The sequence below is a fragment of the Phyllostomus hastatus genome, unplaced genomic scaffold (assembly GCF_019186645.2).
Source record: "Phyllostomus hastatus isolate PE091 unplaced genomic scaffold, TTU_PhHast_1.1 phas_contig_38, whole genome shotgun sequence".
Lineage (NCBI taxonomy): Eukaryota > Metazoa > Chordata > Mammalia > Chiroptera > Phyllostomidae > Phyllostomus > Phyllostomus hastatus.
In genome coordinates, this window is record NW_025333869.1 from 3,296,966 (window position 1) to 3,315,676 (window position 18,711).

Here is an 18,711-nt window from a genome sequence, read left to right on the forward strand (position 1 = left end):
TTCAAGTCATTTACAAGTGTTATAGAGATATATGTGTGTATATAAATAAATTTTTCTACTTATATGTCAAATAGTCAAATATTTTTTTGAAGATTGCATTTATGATTGAAGCATTATAATTTAATTCATAGTTTTATTGTTATATAAACAATTTACTTTGCCCGTATTCTAAATAATGCTACACTGCACCACCTTGATATAACTCTTGGATCACATTTTTTATTTTCATAAGACAGATTTATTAAAGTGAGAATTGTGACATAGACATCCTTTTTTGTCACATTCTTTGGAGCAACCTCTTTTTAATGGCTATATGTTCTGTTGATGGGCCATCACTTACTTAACAGTTAACTATCATTCAATATTCAGTTTTTTATTTACACATAAAGTCACAGTGAACATTCTTAATAATTTGTGGCAATATCCTGTAGAGCAGATATTTAGAAATGGATTTACTCTCCCAGTCAAGATGGTAGCATAGGTAAACATGACTCGCCTCCTTGCACAATCCTCAGAATTACCATACAGAACAACCATTACCCAGATCCATTAGAAATGGAGTTGAATGGAAGACCGAAAACTATGGAATTGAAGAAACCACATCCACCCAGACTAGTAGGATGGGTGGACACGTGAAATGGGCTGGTCATATATCTATGTGTGATGGATGAAACTTTAGGAGGGATATCCCAGGACCTAGGAGTCCCAGCCCCACACTAGGACCCACAGCCCAGGGTTCCAGTGCCATAGGTAAATCCCCATAAGTCCTGGCTGCAAACACCAGCAAGGATTGAGTCAGTGGAAGAAACTTCTGGAGTTCCAAGCAGTTCCTCTTAAACAATCCACACATGGACTTACACAGGCTCACTCCCTCTGAGCTCCAGCACTGGGGAGTAGCTTGAAAGGCACCAGAAGCATACAGGGAGGAACTGAAGTGTCTGGCATCAAGGCGAGAGCTGGGGCATAGCTTTCTCCCAGACTGGAAGGCAGACAGAGGCCATTGTCCCCTTTCTGTACCCACCCCCTACAGAGCCACAGAGCCAGCAGGCTGGTACCATATCTGAGACTCCATCAACCTTGCTAACACTGTTTGCCCCGCCCTGAAGATCTCCAGAGACTCCCTCCTACCCAAATTACCTGCACACATGAACTGTTAAAGTGACTTTCCATAAGACTCCCTGGTCTTGGCTCATGCTTCAGAACACCACACAGATCCTCTTAAACAAGCAACAGCCAGCCTCAGTGAGCCCCCAGCCCCTTGTACCTCTCACTAAGTGACCCCAGGCCTGGCACTACAGCAGGCAGCCTAGATTCACAGCTTAGCCTCACCTGGGAATTTCCCAGCCCAGTATAAGTAGCAACCTTCTGAGACTGCTTCACAGCTCATGCAGGGTGGGCCCAGGCAGAAACATGTGGGGGCTGACCTTGGCTTACACTGCCCAGGAAACTCCAGAGCCTGCACAACCAGTGGACAGCTACAGGCCACGGTGTTGCACCACCTTGCTGGCCCTGCACAGCTGATCCTCCATGGAGAGTGGAGGTTGGAGGGGTCACAGATCTTGCAGCTGACTGGCCTGGGTAAGCCCCTCCCATTGACCTGCCAACAACATCAAAGGCCAGAAGGGCTTGGCAGGAAACATACAAAATCATGAAAAGCAGGGACAGAAAATAATGTATCTTTTGTTTCTGACTAGCTCTTTTTTGTTTTTTCCTGTTTCCCATAATTTTATTTTTTATGGCATTTTTTTGTTGTTATTTAAATACAATTGTCTCCTTTTCCCCCTCACCACTCCCCCCTTGCCACCTCCATCCCTACTTCACACCCTCAATCTTACCACCCTTTGGGTTTGTCCATGTGTCCTTTATACATGTTCCTTTATACATGTATCCTTTATATACTATCATATCATCTGCAAACAATGACAGTTTTGCTTCCTCTTTTGCAATTTGGATGCATTTTATTTCTTTTTCTTGTCTGATTGCTGTGGCTAGGCCTTCTAATACTATGTTGAACAGGAGTGGTGAGAGTGGACGTCCTGTCTTGTTCCTCATCTTAGTGGGAAAGCTTTTAGTTTTTGTCATTGAGTATGATGTTGGCTGTAGATCTCTCATATATAGCCTTTGTTATGTTGAGGAGTGCTCCATCTATTCCCACTTTGTTGAGTGTTATGATAAATGGGTGCTATACCTTATCAAATGCTTTTTCTGCATCTCTTGCTATGATCATGCAATTTTTGTCTTTCCTTTTGTTTATGTGATGTATTAACATTTATTGATTTGTGAATATTGTACCATCCTTGCATCCCTGAGATGCATCCCATTTGGTCATGGTGTATGATCTTTTTAATGTATTGCTGCATGTGGTTTGCCAATATTTTGTGGAGGATTTTAGTATCTATGTTCATCAGTAGTATTGGCCTGACGTTTTCTTTCTTTGTTGTGTCTTTAACTGGTTTTGGGATTAGGATGGTGCTGGCTTCATAAAAAGAGTTTGGGAGTCTTTTATCTTCTTGGATTTTTTTGAGTAGTCCATGAAGGATAGGGGTTAGCTCTTCCTTAAATGTTTTGTAAAATTCTCGTGTGAAACCGTCCAGTCCGTGGCTTTTGTGTGCCTGGAGGTTTTTGATTACTGCTTCAATATTGTCAACTGTTACACAGTTGTCATACAGTTTTGGAGGATTATATTTTTCTAGAAATTTGTCCATTTCACCTAGGTTTTCAAATTTCTTGGCATATAGTTCTTCATAATAATATCTTGCAATCCTTTGTATTTCTGTGGTATCAGTTGTAATCTGGAGAAGATTATCAGTGTTTTTGAGTTTTTATCTTGAGGTTGGTTTCTACTTTCAGGTCCTTGTGGTCTGAGAAAAATGCTGGATATGATTTCAGTTTTCTGGAATATGTTGAGGCTTGTTTTGTGTCCCATCATGTAGTCTATCTCTGAAAATGTTCCATGTGCATTTGAAAAGAATGTGTATTTTGCCTCTTTGGGATGAATGTTTCTATATATCAGTTAAGTCCATTTGATTGGGTATTGTTCAATGATGCAATATCTTGTTGATTTTTTTTTTTGGAAGATCTATCCATTTTTGATAGTGGGGTGTTAAATTCCCCTTTTAATGGCTCTTTTGTATGCTGTTGAGGTCCTCACTAAGTTCCTTGAGTATCCTTATAACCAGCGTTTTGAACTCTGCATCTGATAGCTTATCTCCCTTTTGTTTAGTTCCTTTTCTGAAATTTTTGTCTATTTCATTTGGGTCATGTTTCTTTGTGTCCTCATTTTGGCAGCCTCCCTGTTTTTGTTTCTATGTATTAGGTGGAGATGCCAGGACTCCTTGTCTTGGTAGTTTTGGCTTAATGTAGTAGGTATCTTGTAGGGTCCAGTGGTACAACCTCCCCTATCAGCAAAGTTGCATACTCAGGCTGTGCCTTTTGTGTGGTCTGAGTACACCATCCTTTTGTAGTTGAGCCTTCATTGTTCTTGACAATTCAATAGGAGGGACTTTCCCAGGCCAGTCAGCTGCAAGATCTGACTGTGACCCCTCCAACCTCCACTCTCCATGGAGGATCAGCTGTGCAGGGCCAGCAAGGTGGTACAACACCGTGGCCTGTAGCTGTCCACTGGTTGTGCAGGCTCTGGAGTTTCCTGGGCAGTGTAAGCCAAGGTCAGCCCCCACATGTTTCTGCCTGGGCCCACCCTGCATGAGCTGTGAAGCAGTCTCAGAAGGTTGCTACTTATACTGGGCTGGGAAATTCCCAGGTGAGGCTAAGCTGTGAATCTAGGCTGCCTGCTGTAGTGCCAGGCCTGGGGGTCACTTAGTGAGAGGTACAAGGGGCTGGGGGCTCACTGAGGCTGGCTGTTGCTTGTTTAAGAGGATCTGTGTGGTGTTCTGAAGCATGAGCCAAGACCAGGGAGTCTTATGGAAAGTCACTTTAACAGTTCATGTGTGCAGGTAATTTGGGTAGGAGGGAGTCTCTGGAGATCTTCAGGGCGGGGGCAAACAGTGTTAGCAAGGTTGATGGAGTCTCAGATATGGTACCAGCCTGCTGGCTCTGTGGCTCTGTAGGGGGGTGGGTACAGAAAGGGGACAATGGCCTCTGTCTGCCTTCCAGTCTGGGAGAAAGCTATGCCCCCAGCTCTCGCCTTGATGCCAGACACTTCAGTTCCTCCCTGTATGCTTCTGGTGCCTTTCAAGCTACTCCCCAGTGCTGGAGCTCAGAGGGAGTGAGCCTGTGTAAGTCCATGTGTGGATTGTTTAAGAGGAACTGCTTGGAACTCCAGAAATTTCTTCCATTGACTCAATTCCCACTGGTTTCTGCTTCCACGAACTAGGACCCTGGTCTTGGAGTCCTGATGTGAGGCTGTAACTCCTCACTCCTGAGATAGCCCTCCCAAATTTTTATGTAGCATGTGTGGATATGGGACCAGCCTATTACATGTTTCTTCCCCTCATAACAGTTTGGATAGATGTATTTTTTTTTTAATTCTGTACTTGTCTGAGTTTCATTCAACTTGATTTCTGATGGTTCTGAGTGATGGTTCTATATTTTAGTTGTGCTTTTGAAATGATTATGCAAGGAGCTAATCTGTATCTACCTATACTGCCATCTTGACCTGGAGTTCCTAACACCATACTCACAATTTCAAACTATTTGAGTTTGTTCTGATTTGCTTTATTACCCACATATATCCTGTCTTTGTAGATGTGAGGTAGATGTATTCTGCTGCTGTTGGGTATAGTATTCTACATGTATCAGTTTGATTCTGATGGGTTGACTGTTCAGATCTTCCATATCTTTGCTGATTTTCTGTCTAGTTTTATCAGTTGCTGAGAGGAGGATGTTGAAGTTGCCAGATGAAATTATAGATTTACTTCCTTTTCTTTCAGCTCTATCATTTTTTGCTTCAATTATTTGAGGTTTTGTTTGGTGCATACACATTTAGGATTGTTACATCTTACTGGTAGATTTATCCTTTTGCCATTACATATTGTGGTCCCTTTGTATTCAGTCATTTATGAGGGAGGGATTCCCGCCCTAGTGTAATGGGAATGCTTGAACAGCCAATATCTGACACTAGACAGATGGGGACAGTTGTGGTTTATTAGTTACGCACACTCACAGCCAGAGGGAAAAAAACACCATTACACTGTGCAGGGATTGCATTTGGGAGGCAAGTTTTGTACTTAAAAGAGCACAGGATAACCATTGGTTTTTCCTCGAGAAGATGGATTAGCTTTTTTCAATAAATTCATGGTCTTTTAGTTTGGGGACTAGATGAGGTGCCACTGGTTCAGCTGATAAAGGAACTAGTAGAGTAGGGATATTTTTTCATATGTAAGGAGCATACCTGTCAGGGACCCTATGAGGCTCAAAGATATCAGGGTAGCACATGAAATTTTAACTCTCTCTGGTAATTTTCTGTGCTCTGAAGTTACTTTATAAGATATAAATAGAGCACTTCAGCTTTTTAAAAAGTTGAATTTGCATGGTATATCTTTCTTCGTCCTTTAACTTTTAGCCTACTTATGTATTCAGTTTGAAGTGAGTCTCTTGTAAACTGTGTGTAGTAGAGTTATGTGTTTTTTGTGGCACATTTATGCCATTTACATTTAAGGTATTTATGGGTATGTATCTTAAGCCTGATATTTTCTTATTTTTTATTCTAATTCTAATTCTTGTTTTTTTCTTTTTCCTTTTTCTTCTATTTTGATTTGTTTACAGTGGTTTTAGTGTGTAATATTTTGAAAACTCATGAAGATAGTTTAATGTATCCATATTTTTATCTTTTTTGTTTTGTCTTTTTTCCTGATGGTCCTAGGTTTTCCTTTTATGATTTCCCTCCTGCCTAAGAACATTTTTATCCATTTTAAAGGGTAGCTATAGCTATGCTAATGACAAATTCCTGCAGTTTTCCTTTGTCTAAGAATATCTTTATTTCCCAAAAGTATATAGCCTCACCAGATACAGAACTTATCGTAGGTGACAGTTCTTTTTGTTCAGCACTTGAAAAATGTGCTACTTTGTGGCCTCCATAATTTCAGAGAAGACGTGCTATTAATGGAATTGGTGTGCCCCTACAAGCAATCTGTCATTTCTTTCTGGCTGCTTTGAAGAATTTGTTGTGTCTTTAGTTTTCAGAAGTTTGATTGATGTGGAGTTTATTGGATTTACTGTTTGAGATTTGCTCAGTAAGTTTATGTCTTTTATCAAATTCAAACATTTTGAGTCATTATGTCTTTCAGCCTCAATCTCCTTGTAAGACTTTAATGATATATTTGTTTCTGTTCCACAGGGCCATGAGGCTCTGATCTTTTTTTTTTTTTTTTTCCCCCTCAGTGTTGTTTAGACTGTAACTTCTATTGATTGGGCCTCAAGGTTACTGATTCTATCCTCTGTCACCTCTGTTTATTACAGAGTCATCTGGCTAGTTTTTTTTCTTCTGTTAATTGTGTTTTTAGTTCTGTAATTTCCATTTGGTTCTTCAGTTTTTTTCCTGAGGGTTTCCGTTGGTTTTGCTCTTTTGGTATTTCTGGAGTTGATGGTTATATACATACCTGGGAGAAACAAAGGAAACATGTATACACCATCTTTTCCAGACCAGAATTTTGGTGGTTATTTTTATTGTAACTGTTAAAGGGAGAATTGGCATCTTAATGATAATTGAGTCTTCATTTCCAAATACATGGTAATCTTTATTTGTTCAGGGGGTAATATTAATAATACCTCCTTCACTGGGTCATGTTGAAAAGTGTAGTTAAGACATGTAAAGTACTTTGAGCAGAGCCAGGTATGTAAAGCAAATAACAGTGTTAGCTAGTGTTATTTTGTGTGTCCTTTGGTAGCTTATTAAAGCTTTTATAATACTGAGTTAAAGATTAGCACATTTCTTGTTTATTTCTAAATATCTTATTTTTATTTCAATGGAATCTTCCCATCTTTTACATTTCCGTTGGCTCTTTGGTTTTTTCACTCTTTCTTATAGGAAAATGTTTTAATACCCTCCTAAAGTTGCCTCCCAGAGGACTTTTACTTGTCTTATTTCTTTTAAGGGTAAGAATCATAACTGAACTTAGAGCTTCAAAAGTGACTGTATGAATGAATGAGCTCTCCATGCGGGCTCAACACTGTTTGGTTTGGTGTACTAATTCTTTCTAGGTACTATTTTAGGTACTATTCTTTTGTAATCTAAGATTTTCCCCTAGGTATGTCACACAGTTTTGTCATGTTGAGCTTACTGGTGAGACTCTTTTTCACATGTGCTGTTATCTAAGCCATGGCTTTTCAAGCCGCTCTTTGAACTTTAGGTTTTGGGGATCTCACCTACAGGGCCGTGCATAGTACTTACTGTGCACCTCCGATATGGTGTCTATTACTTATAGTGGAAAAATAGCTCTTGGCTATGTGGGATGTTGAAGTAAAGTATGGAAATATAGGTTGGGTTGTAACAAGAAAAAGAAGCCTATGTAAGGGCAGGATTTTTCTGAGTCATGTAGCAGTAGGAATAGTAAAAATGAAGTTTGGGGTGTAGAACACACTCTCCATCTGGTTCTGAGTGGTACTAGAGTGTCACATGCAGAGCCTATTCACAGAGGAGTTATTTGGTTGTTCTTTTCCCAGAGGAGCTCTATGGTGACTTTGAAGACTTGGAAACAGGGGATGTGCACAAGGGAAAATCAGGCCTGGATACTCAGGTATGAATTTGCCATGGTCAGTGTCAGCTACTGGCCCTTGATCTGTGGTCAGTATATTCCAAGAGAGACCTGTTTTAAGAAATCCTAATCTTATTATCTGTGTAGATTAGAGACTGGATGGATTCCTTCCTGAAAACGTGGAGGTTGGGGTCAGATCAAAGGTTACTGGTTTATTTGTTATTCTTGATATTTGGACTAATACCTATTACCCCTTCTTATCATTACCCCTTCTTATGATTCTTCAGTCATTGAAAGTTTTAGCTCTTGGGTCACCTTGTTTGTCTCCATCGTTCCTTTTGCCATCATTCTGTTCTTAAATCATATGCAGAATCTAATGGAGAAAATTAACTAACAAAATAGAAATAGACTCATAGAGAACAGACTGACAGCTATTAGGGGTCAGGGGGTTGTAGGCCTGGGTGAAAAAGACAAAGGGATTAAGAAAAGAAAACCTTCATGGACACAGATAATAAATAGTATGGTGATACAGGAAAGAAAGTATGTTGGGGGCAGGCAGAAGAGGGAGATAAATGGTGATGAAAGGAGACTTGGGATAGTAAAACATACAATACAGTATAAAGAGATGATGTATTATAGAATTTTACACTTGAAACTTATATAATTTCCATAACCAGTGTCACCCCCAATAAATTCAATTTTTAAAAATGGAAGAAACTACTTATATCTAAGCAAAAAAAAAATTTAGTGCCATTTAGAAAAACTAATTCCCTCTTCTCCCTAAGATTTCTTTAGAACAGTATCTGGGCACATCTGAGCTTGGGACATTTGCTATTATTTTTTTCATATTTGGCATTCCCAGGCAGATTAAGGAATGGCAGTACATGTTATTTATAGCCCAAGGCTGTGTTTTGTTTTGTTTTCATGATGATCATAACTAGATTTTTGTAGCTCAGTAGAAGTTTTTTAATGTTTTTTAAGTCTAAAAAGAAAAAAGATCTTCACAAGCTTTTACAATATTTTCTTTTCTGGAAATTTAAGATTGATGATGTAGAGAAAGAACTTAAAGAAGAAATTGAACCCAGTGCAGAGGAAAGTGTCAAGAAAAAGCATTTGGATAAGAAGAGAAAATTGAAGGAGTTGTTTGATGCGGAATATGATGAAGGAGAAAACACATACTTTGATGATCTTAAAGGGGAAATGCAGAAACAAACACAGGTAAGAAAGCTAAGATCCTATCAGCCTCATTTCAAGGCTATAATACAGTGTATTGAATACTTAACTTTCTCTGGCTCTCTGCTCTCTGACCTATTTCTGTGCTTCTCAGTAGGACTCCAAGATCAATGTGCAGATGAGTGTGTTTATTCATTCAGTCATCTGTTTCTCTTAGAAATTCACCAGAAAGATATCAGTACCTATTTTTCACCAAGCGTTAAGTACTGAGGAAACAGAAATGGTGAAACGTTACTACTACTTCTGAGGGCCTCACAGTATAGTTATTTGAGGCAGTGAGTTTATTTAAATGCCAGTATTGCCTTAGCATTCGTATTGCTACTTCCTGCAACCATGATCAAATCATCTGAATAAGGTGATTTGTGGCCTATGCGGCTTATGCACACACCAGTGTTCTTAAGGAAAACTTGGTCAGAGTTCAGGGGATATTTTGAGTTAAGGTCAGATGTGGAGATAAAGAGGGCATGTAAAATGCTGAAAGGGAGATAGTTTAGCCCTGTTACCTGGGGATGTTGAACTCACTCTGAAAGACACACAAAGATGTGTATGGAGTCAGTGTGAGTACTTTGACAAGTGGGGTTACCAATAATCTCTGTAAGCTGGAGCGTACCTTAATACACCTTCTGCAAGTTAAATGTATAATTTGTGAAAATGTGGTCAACAGGTTTTATTCAACCTAGGCCTTCATCTAGTCAAAGAAATACCCGTACTGACTGTTTGTTAACATGATGGTTTCAGGTCTGTACTGACTTGACAGAAGTGAATGAGAAATGTAAGGCTAGTTCTGAAGTCTTTGCTTTAGGCATTTACAATTTAAAATCACGTAGAACTTTGTGAGCCATTGTAAAGGACTAACCTTTTTACTCTAAGTGAAATAGGGGCCCTTTGATCAGAGGAGAAATACTTATGATATAATTACCTTTGAAAGGATTGCTCTGGCAAGAGTTCAGTAAGATGAAAGAAAGATAACTCACCCTGGGGGATGGGGAGGTGTGTGGCAGTGGAAGTGAAAGAAAGTATCAAATCCTGGGTTTATACTTTGTTTTAAAAGTACATCACTAGGATTTCCTGGTGGATTGAATGTGGGGTGTGTGAGAGAGAAAGTAAGGATGATTTACTGGAAGAATTGGGTTTTCCTAAGTAAGACAGAAAAAATTCTAGTTGGTATAGGTTTGGGAAGATGAAGTTTAGATCCATGCGGTTTGGGTTATCTTTCAGACAGTAGAGTGGCAAGTAGTGAGTGAGGAGTTCTGGAGAGAAGTTGGAGCCGGGGACTTAGATCTAGATGCTGCTTAAAGCCATGAGATGGATAGGATGACATGGAAAGTAAAAACAGAGACAGGAGGGGAGAGGACCAGTACTGACACTGGGTAGGTACTCCATTATGAGGTTCTGGGAAGAGAGGAAGCATCATCAGTGGGTATTGAGCAGTGTTCAGGAGACATCAGAAATCTAAGAGAATATATGGTATGCTGGAAGCCATTGTAGAAGGAAGTGATAAGTTACTTCAAATCTCCTTGATATGTTAACTATAATTAAGACAAAATGACCACTGGATTAGGAATGTTGAGGCCTTTAAGTGACTTTGTCAAGCACTTTTATGGAGTGTGGACTAAAGTCCAGTTCTAAGGAATTTAAGAGAATGGTTGCAGAAGAAATGAAGACTGAAACTACAGAAAACTTTTGTGACATTTTTCTTCAGAAAGAAGCAGAAAAATGGGAACTACTGAAGGAAGTGGAGTCAAAAAAAGGTTTTAAGATGAGGGAACTAACAGGCAAGATTTGTTGGAATAAAGTCAGGAGTAGATGATATCTAGTGTGCAAATAAAGTTTGATGTTAAATGGATTGATAAGTAATGTGTAACAGCCCCCCAGTAGAACTTCCTGTGATGAGGGATGTGTTTGAGCTGCACTAGGTTGCAGCCACTAGCCACAGATTGATACCAGTCACTTGAAATGTGACCAAGTAACTGAATTTTTAAGTTTCTATTTAATTTTAATTAATTTCAATTTAAAAAGCCATGTGTGGCTACCATATTGAACAGTGTAGAGCTATAATAAAAGGCTAGATTTGGGTAAACACCAGTAGAAGGGTTGGCTGTTGAAGATCTTTAGATTGCTTAGCTTTTGAGTAAATTAGGAAAAGCAGCTAAGAATGAGCATGGCCCTGGCCGGTGCAGCTCAGTGGATTGAGCACCGGGCTGCAAACCAAAAGGTGATGGGTTCGATTCCCAGTCAGTGCACATGTCTGGTTTTCAGGCCAAGTCCCCAGTAGGGGGTGTGTGAGAGGCAACCACACATTGATGTTTCTCTCCCTCTCTTCCTCCCTCCCTCCCCCTCTCTCTAAAAATAAATAAATGTTTAAATAAAAAATGGGGATGAAGAGATTGATTTTGGGTATTTGAAGAAAGGTGAACAAGTTCGAAATAAACTGGGGAAGTTGAGAGTGTTTGCTGACCAGCATTAAAGGGTCCTTTCTGAGTTGGTCACATTTGCTACACCTTGAAGCAACAGAGAAGAAACTTGCTGGGACATATTCTGAACAAAATATGCAGATATAATTCATATTATTTTTAAAGGATAAGGCCTAAATAGTCCTGTTCGTGGTTCCTTTATTTTGAAATTGTTCATTTTTATGTATTAATCTTATATTTATTAAAGATAACGGCATTGTGAAATTTTTTTTAATTTTTAAAAAATTTTTCCTCCCATGCATAGCTTAACCGGGCAGAATTTGAAGATCAAGATGATGAAGCCAGAGTTCAATATGAGGGTTTTCGACCTGGGATGTATGTCCGAATTGAGATAGAGAATGTCCCCTGTGAATTCGTGCTTAACTTTGACCCCCATTACCCAATTATTTTGGGTGGTTTGGGCAATAGTGAGGGCAGTCTTGGATATGTACAGGTAGGTACCGTGTGCTGTGTGGTTGAGAGTTGAGGTTTTTTTGGACATACTTTCACTGAATAATCTTATTGAAATCTCTTCTCCTCTCAGATGCGCCTGAAGAAACATCGTTGGTATAAGAAAATCCTCAAGTCCCGAGATCCAATCATTTTTTCTGTAGGGTGGAGGAGGTTTCAGACCATCCCACTGTATTATATTGAAGACCATAATGGAAGACAAAGGCTTTTAAAGTACACCCCACAGCACATGCATTGTGGAGCAACCTTTTGGGGTAAAATGTGATGAAGAATAATTTGCTTATAGGTTAATTTAAACCTTTTAGGCTTTATCATTATAGTTTTGCTTTTTTCCTTTTTTAAAATCTCAATTCATAATATTTTTCTCTTTATTTTTGGATTGAAGTATGTATTTAAAACAGATCCCAAATTATGTGGTTCACTATATATTTTTTTCTGTTTTATTTAAGGTCCTATTACTCCACAAGGAACTGGAGTGTTGGCAATACAGTTTGTCAGTGGTATAACGGTAAATATCTTGGATGTTTTATTTTACATATTGTGTTTGAATTATATCTTGAACATGGAATATGTACATGAAACTAAGTTGAAAATTACTTATTTTTAGTGTGTAGAGTAAATTTCTCTTTGTTTTTAATTTTCCTACTTTTTAAATACATTGCAGAGTGGAGAAGAGGGAATTAGAAGAATTATAATGGTACTGATGACATTTTATATTTTTACGCACTTTTGGGACTTATTTTTTTAAAAATACTGAAGCAGTGGTTACCATGTGCTAAATACTATACTAGGTTCAGGGGATATATCAGATACTAGCTAGATATAAGACCACTTCCCTGGAATTTTTCTTTTAAGATTTTATTTATTTATTTTTAGAGGGGGAATGAGGGAGAAAAAGAGGGAGAGAAACATCAGTGTGTGTTTCCCTCTTTTGTGTCCCCCCATTGGGGACCCAGCCCACAACCCAGGCATGTGCCCCAACTGGGAATCGACCAGCAACCCCTGCTTTGTAAGCCAGCACTCAGTCCACTGAGCCACACCAGTCAGGGCAAGACCACTTTCCTGTAATGTTGATTTAGCAAAGTATGTTCACACAGTCTTCATTTGATCAATGAGAGCAGGTTTTATTGGCACCATTTAACAGAAAAGAAAACAGAATAATGAGCAGGTGGAACCCAACCTGAAGGTCCAAAATTTACTTTCTTAAACATTGTAACCAAATTTTCATATTTCTTTACTTTTCAAGTACAACGTTGTTGTGAAATTATGTTACTATGAAATCATACTCAGAAAAATACTGAAGACATCATCATTAATTTGACTTATGTGTGTTTTATAGTTTCAGATAGCTTTTGTTAAAATATTGTTTTGCATGTTCAGGTATTCTTATTTTTCCTTAGCTGATTGTTAATGAAATATACTTTGTTAATTTATTATATTACAAAGAATTGTCATTTTTCTTTTGCTGATACTATTCCTGAATTCAAATTTTGGGGGTTTCCTTTTTAGCCTGATTTCCGGATTGCTGCCACAGGAATTGTTCTTGATCTGGATAAATCCATAAAAATTGTGAAAAAATTAAAGCTAACGGGTTTTCCATATAAGATTTTCAAGAATACTTCATTCATTAAGGTCTGTGTATCTGTATATTCACATACATATAAATGTAGATACAGGGTGGACAAAAGGTTTACAGTTGTGAATATGCAAAACACAGTTTATTCTTTTATTGTAATTTATTAACTACTGAATTTATTTGTATTGTGACTGTATTATTTGTATGAGAAACCTATTTTACCCACCCCTGTATTGTTAAAGGAGGAATGAAATGCTTCTGAAATATAGGTCTGATGTTTCAGGACAGGATTTTAAATCTTTTATAAACTTTATCTTTGATGTTTTTAGTTTACTTGTTTCTGTTGGTCTCTGTGTTACTTAAATATTCTCAGAAATCTTAGGGTGAAGTAAAATAGAGATATTTAGTAAATGAGACTATTAACTTATTACTACTTCCATGTGAGACTGTCATAGAGTATTGAAATGTGTAATCATTCACTGGGCTTTGTTTCCTACCTTTTTGATTTGCCTTAAGAAAAGAGAAAAATCGTAAGTTTGTCGAACAGATCAGTAGAAAGTTAGACAAAGCAGTTTTCAAAAGACTTCTTGGCAAGTGTAGACAGAAATGGACACTTACACAATATAATATAGGAGGGTAGTTTGAGTGACCTTTATTGAAAATTTCATTAGAAGGGGTGTTCCCATTAACACAGAGTTAAGGTGGTATTAAAATGTTCTTTTATGTAGCATTTATCTAGCTTTTTATTATTTTCTGATTGTTCGCACCTTAAGTAATGCTAAATGAGCTACAGTCCAGCCCTGTGGGATTACAGCAAAGGCTGTCTAGTCCAGTTCAGTCCAATAAATACCTTAGGATCTTCTGTTCAACAATGATATTAGTGATGAGCATGTTAATGAGTCCACAATAAAGTCTTAATTAATATTATTTAGGGGAAGATAAAATAGAGTTGTATTCTTGACCCATTAATTCTTGACTTTTATAGGGAAAATACATTTTATTATTATTTTTATCACCCTTCAGTGTGTTGTTTTATGTTTTATACCCAAGGATGTATTTATGAACTAAAAAGTATCTGATTTTGTGTGTATTTTTTAATATATATATCTATATATATACACTGTAGGGAATGTTTAATTCTGCCTTAGAAGTGGCCAAATTTGAAGGTGCTGTGGTTCGAACGGTCAGTGGAATAAGGGGACAGATCAAGAAAGCACTCCGAGCTCCAGAAGGAGCTTTCCGGGCCAGCTTTGAAGATAAGTTGCTGATGAGTGGTAAATATCTTTTGTGGTATATTCATGATAGCATGTTATTATGTGCTGTTGATTTCTAGCTAGTTTGGATTAGAGGTCGTAGTTTAGGTTTTTAGAAAGCTGGAATGATCTTGAGGTCTCCCCAGTTTGGAGCATCTGACGCAGTGTGCCAAGTCACGCTGTATCTGGAGCCATGCAGTCCACATTCAATAAAAGTTTTATATTCAAGGGTAGTTCACATGGTAAAATCTGTCTTTAAACACTAGTTAGAGAAGTTTCGGGTGAACATTTTGTTCTTTTGTTTGACAGATGAATAGAAATCTTCTGAAAATGTTAAATTTCTCTTTCCAGATATTGTCTTCATGAGAACTTGGTATCCTGTCTCCATTCCGGCCTTCTATAACCCCGTAACATCTTTGCTGAAACCAGTTGGTGAAAAAGATACCTGGTCAGGAATGCGGACAACAGGTCAACTCCGGCTCACCCATCATATCAGATTAAAGCCCAACAAGGACTCTCTGTATAAGGTACCATCACTCATGTGCTCTGTAGATGGCTCATCCAGATACTTTGTGTGTAATATTTTCTGTGATTTGAATTTTTAAGTAGAAAGTCTGTCATTAAATTTGAATGAACATATTATATATTCATAGACTATTATAGAAGAACATAGGAAAGGAGTAATGGTAGTTTTCTGTGATTTGGAAAAGAGACTTCATTGTCTATTCTCTTGGTCTGTTTTTTTCCATCATATACATTTATTTTAAAAACAATGTGCTAATTCTTATTCAAGCAGTGTAGGCTTTGGGGAAAGTTTTAATAAACATTTTTATTAAAGTGTAACATACATACAGAAAAGTATACAAATCAGAAGCGTACAAGTCATTGAACTTTAACACGACCATATTGCCACCACCTGGATGAAGCAGTAGAATTACTAGCACAACAGAAGCCCCCAATGTGACCTCTCCCAGTCACTAACCTTCTTCTCAACTCCTGATATATAAATTAATTTAGCCTTTTTTTTTTGAGTTATATAAAATACAGCACATATTTTTCCTGGCTTCTTTTGATAGTATTATGAAATTCATTCATGTTCTTGTACATAGCAGATATTCAGTTGTTATTGTTGAGTAGAATTCTGTTATATGAAGAAGTTAATTTATCTATTGATGGACTTCAATTGCAATACTTGTCCATTATAAATGCTGCTCTGAACATATATGTAACTTATTGGGTGTGCGTGGGCACATATTTCTGTTGCATAGATCCCCAAGAGTGGAAGTGCCGGGTTACAGAGTAGGCATTTGTTAAACTTCAGTATATGATGCCTGTAGTATTTTAGAGTCACACCAGGTTAGTTAGACTCCCACTAACAGCTTATCGGAGTTCTGGTTTTTCCATATTCTTGCCAGTAGTTGACCTCATCAGTATTTTTTTCTTTTATGTTCTCAGTGCCTTTCTAGCTTATATTTTCATTTAGATTTTGGTGTCAGAACTTTCATTATTTTCTTCACAGGTTAACAGTATATTTGAAAATAGTTGTTTTAATGCAGGATATTTAATTGTTTTGTAATAAGATGGTAGTTCAGGATAGTAGTCTGCCATTCTGCTTGAGACAGAAGTTTCCCTTGCATTACTTTTTCTATAAAACAGTTAATTTTGAATCATGTTACATGAGTGTCACTTAAAATATACTACACTTCAGGACATGGTACCTCTTGTCCAGTCTGAAGTGCTTAATTACTCTTCTTGAGAAGGTGATTTCTATGATTTCTTTCATTCTAAGGCATTTTAGTTTTCTAAAACAGAATATTGAATATTATTGTAGATGATGTTTTCAATAATTAATTTAGGGGCATAGCAGAAATATTCTTAGTTGATGTTGACCTTGGTAAAGGCCTGGGGCAAAAGTCTCTACTTGTTAATGAGTTCTGAGGCATCCCAATTTAAGCATAGAATTTAGATTACTTTAAAAATTGAATGTAGAGAGTGCCTTGCCTTCATTTGTTGTCAAATAAATCTCAATATTCTCAGCTGGTTTTCTATTAGAAACAGAATAAAGTTAAACTTCTCAATGAGAATCAAGGATGGAGACACTGGTTCTGATTAGGGGAAGAACTATGTCCTTAAATCAAGAGAGGTTGACAGTCAAGATGAATAGCCAGATTATTCTTGTTAGGTTAGAAAAAAAAATACCTCAGTGCCCTAAAGATAAGGACAGAATTTTCCATTACAAGAAATTTTGGATGTATTCAGCTGTTCTGTTGAGATTCCCATAGTTCATCCTGTAGAAATGAGGACAATTGAATTCTTGAATGAATTGTAAATATGTTTTATATATTTCTCTGTTTTGCCTAGAGCTGTGCTTGTCTATTGAGGCAATCCATATTTGATAGATCATTAAATCCTTGCTTCTGATGGTCAGCATATTCTGGTGTTACTGATCTGGTGGAAAGTTAATCCATTGAGAAGATTTTATGAAAGTTTTAAATGCACACAGATCATAATTTAAATATGTTACAGTCTTTTTTTTTTTTTCCAGCTGATTGTGAGACAGAAGAAACATTTTAATTCACTGTACATCCCAAAAGCCTTGCAGAAGGCCCTGCCCTTTAAGAGCAAGCCTAAGACCCAGGCAAAAGCAGGCAAGACGCCTAGGGACAGGCTGAGACCCGCGGTCGTTCGGGAGCCTCATGAAAGGAAGGTAATGTCAATAATGGCTTCCTGCGTGCTGCGTTTAGATGTGAAAATAATGCTGTCAGTAGCACATTTGGCATTTCTACTGTCTTCTCATTTTTCATCAGGAAAGGATGAGGGCTAGACTTATTCAAGGCATTTAAAACTGGCAGTTAGAGGAAAAGGCTAGAGTCTCTTCTCTTTTGTTTAGCCATACCCTGCCTTATGCATTTTAATGGGAAATAATAGGCACACAGCTTATAAATCACTGTCTTAATTGGTTGTAAATAGTATCCAAAGGTAGTTTTGTGGTGAAGACCATTATTAAAGTATTTTGCTAAGTAAATAGACTCCAACTTATATCTTTGTTCACATTATAACTTCCTAGTTCAGGATAAATTTTCACTTGGTTAACATTCATTTGCATCATGAGTTAATTCTAGTTTTGATAGTCAGCTGAAGTGTATAGGTCCCATTAAACTTCGAAGGAAGGCATGCTGTCACTGCTGAAGCAGTCTGATGTTCACTGAGTTTTGTCCTTGTCAGATCCTGGCTCTGCTGGATGCACTAAGTACAGTGCACGGCCACAAGTTGAAGAAGGCCAAGGAGCAACAGCATTTGCACAACAAAGAACACTTCATACTGAAGCAGAAGGAGCAAGAAGAGAAACTGAAGCGACAGAAGGATCTCAGGAAGAAGCTCTTTCGAATTCAGGGTCAAAAAGAAAGAAGAAATCAGAAGTCTAGTCTGAAGGGGCCTGAGGAGCAAATGAAGTGAGCTCCAGACAGATAGGCTATCATTTGGGTCAGAGCACTAGAGCCCCAGAAAGATCTCTTTGTTGAATTTATCACCCAGACTGTGCCTTGGAGAAAAGAAATGGAAATCTACTGATAGGATACCTGTTTATTCTTAACATCTAGATTATGTCAAGATTTAAGGCAGTGTAATTTATGGTTTTGTAGATTCTCTTATATTTCTCTTATCTGTCTTGGTTTATTTTTGTGTATGTGTGTGAGCGCTATAAAAGAATGATTAAAATATTTTCCCCTTAATTTTGGCTTAGTAGTTTTCATTAGGGCTGAATGCTTGATGATTGTGGATAAATACTTATTCTACCCTTCATGGTGAGTCTTCCAGAAAGGGGAGAGATGTTAACTTGAAACCTCAGCTTGAAAGAAAAATTTTAGAGGATGTATGTACAGTGCACAGCCAAGTTTCCTATAGGATACATGTTGTACAATAATGCAGCAACTTAACTGCAGATGGGAGAAACCAGCTTCTTCCATAAGCCAGACTTAAAAAGACTTGCAAAAATGTAAAACAGCGCTACTTTCCTACAGATTGTTTTTGCCTTGGAAAATATTTTTCACAAGAACATGCTATTTATGTTACCA

At 37.8% G+C, this 18,711-nt stretch overlaps 1 protein-coding gene across 3 annotated transcripts in view; it reads left to right on the forward strand.

Annotated features, from left to right (window-relative positions):
• BMS1 (BMS1 ribosome biogenesis factor) overlaps positions 1-18,369 on the forward strand; it is a 49,872-nt gene extending 31,503 nt beyond the window's left edge. For all 3 annotated transcript variants that reach the window (XM_045842168.1, XM_045842170.1, XM_045842169.1), the window contains 10 exons: positions 7,621-7,694; positions 8,694-8,870; positions 11,604-11,792; positions 11,883-12,063; positions 12,259-12,317; positions 13,319-13,441; positions 14,512-14,659; positions 14,990-15,165; positions 17,184-17,345; positions 17,864-18,369. In XM_045842168.1, coding sequence (XP_045698124.1) covers positions 7,621-7,694; positions 8,694-8,870; positions 11,604-11,792; positions 11,883-12,063; positions 12,259-12,317; positions 13,319-13,441; positions 14,512-14,659; positions 14,990-15,165; positions 17,184-17,345; positions 17,864-18,094 — 1,520 coding nt within the window. In that variant the 3' untranslated portion in view covers positions 18,095-18,369. The remainder of the gene's footprint in view (positions 1-7,620; positions 7,695-8,693; positions 8,871-11,603; positions 11,793-11,882; positions 12,064-12,258; positions 12,318-13,318; positions 13,442-14,511; positions 14,660-14,989; positions 15,166-17,183; positions 17,346-17,863) is intronic.
• Positions 18,370-18,711: the final 342 nt, after the last annotated feature.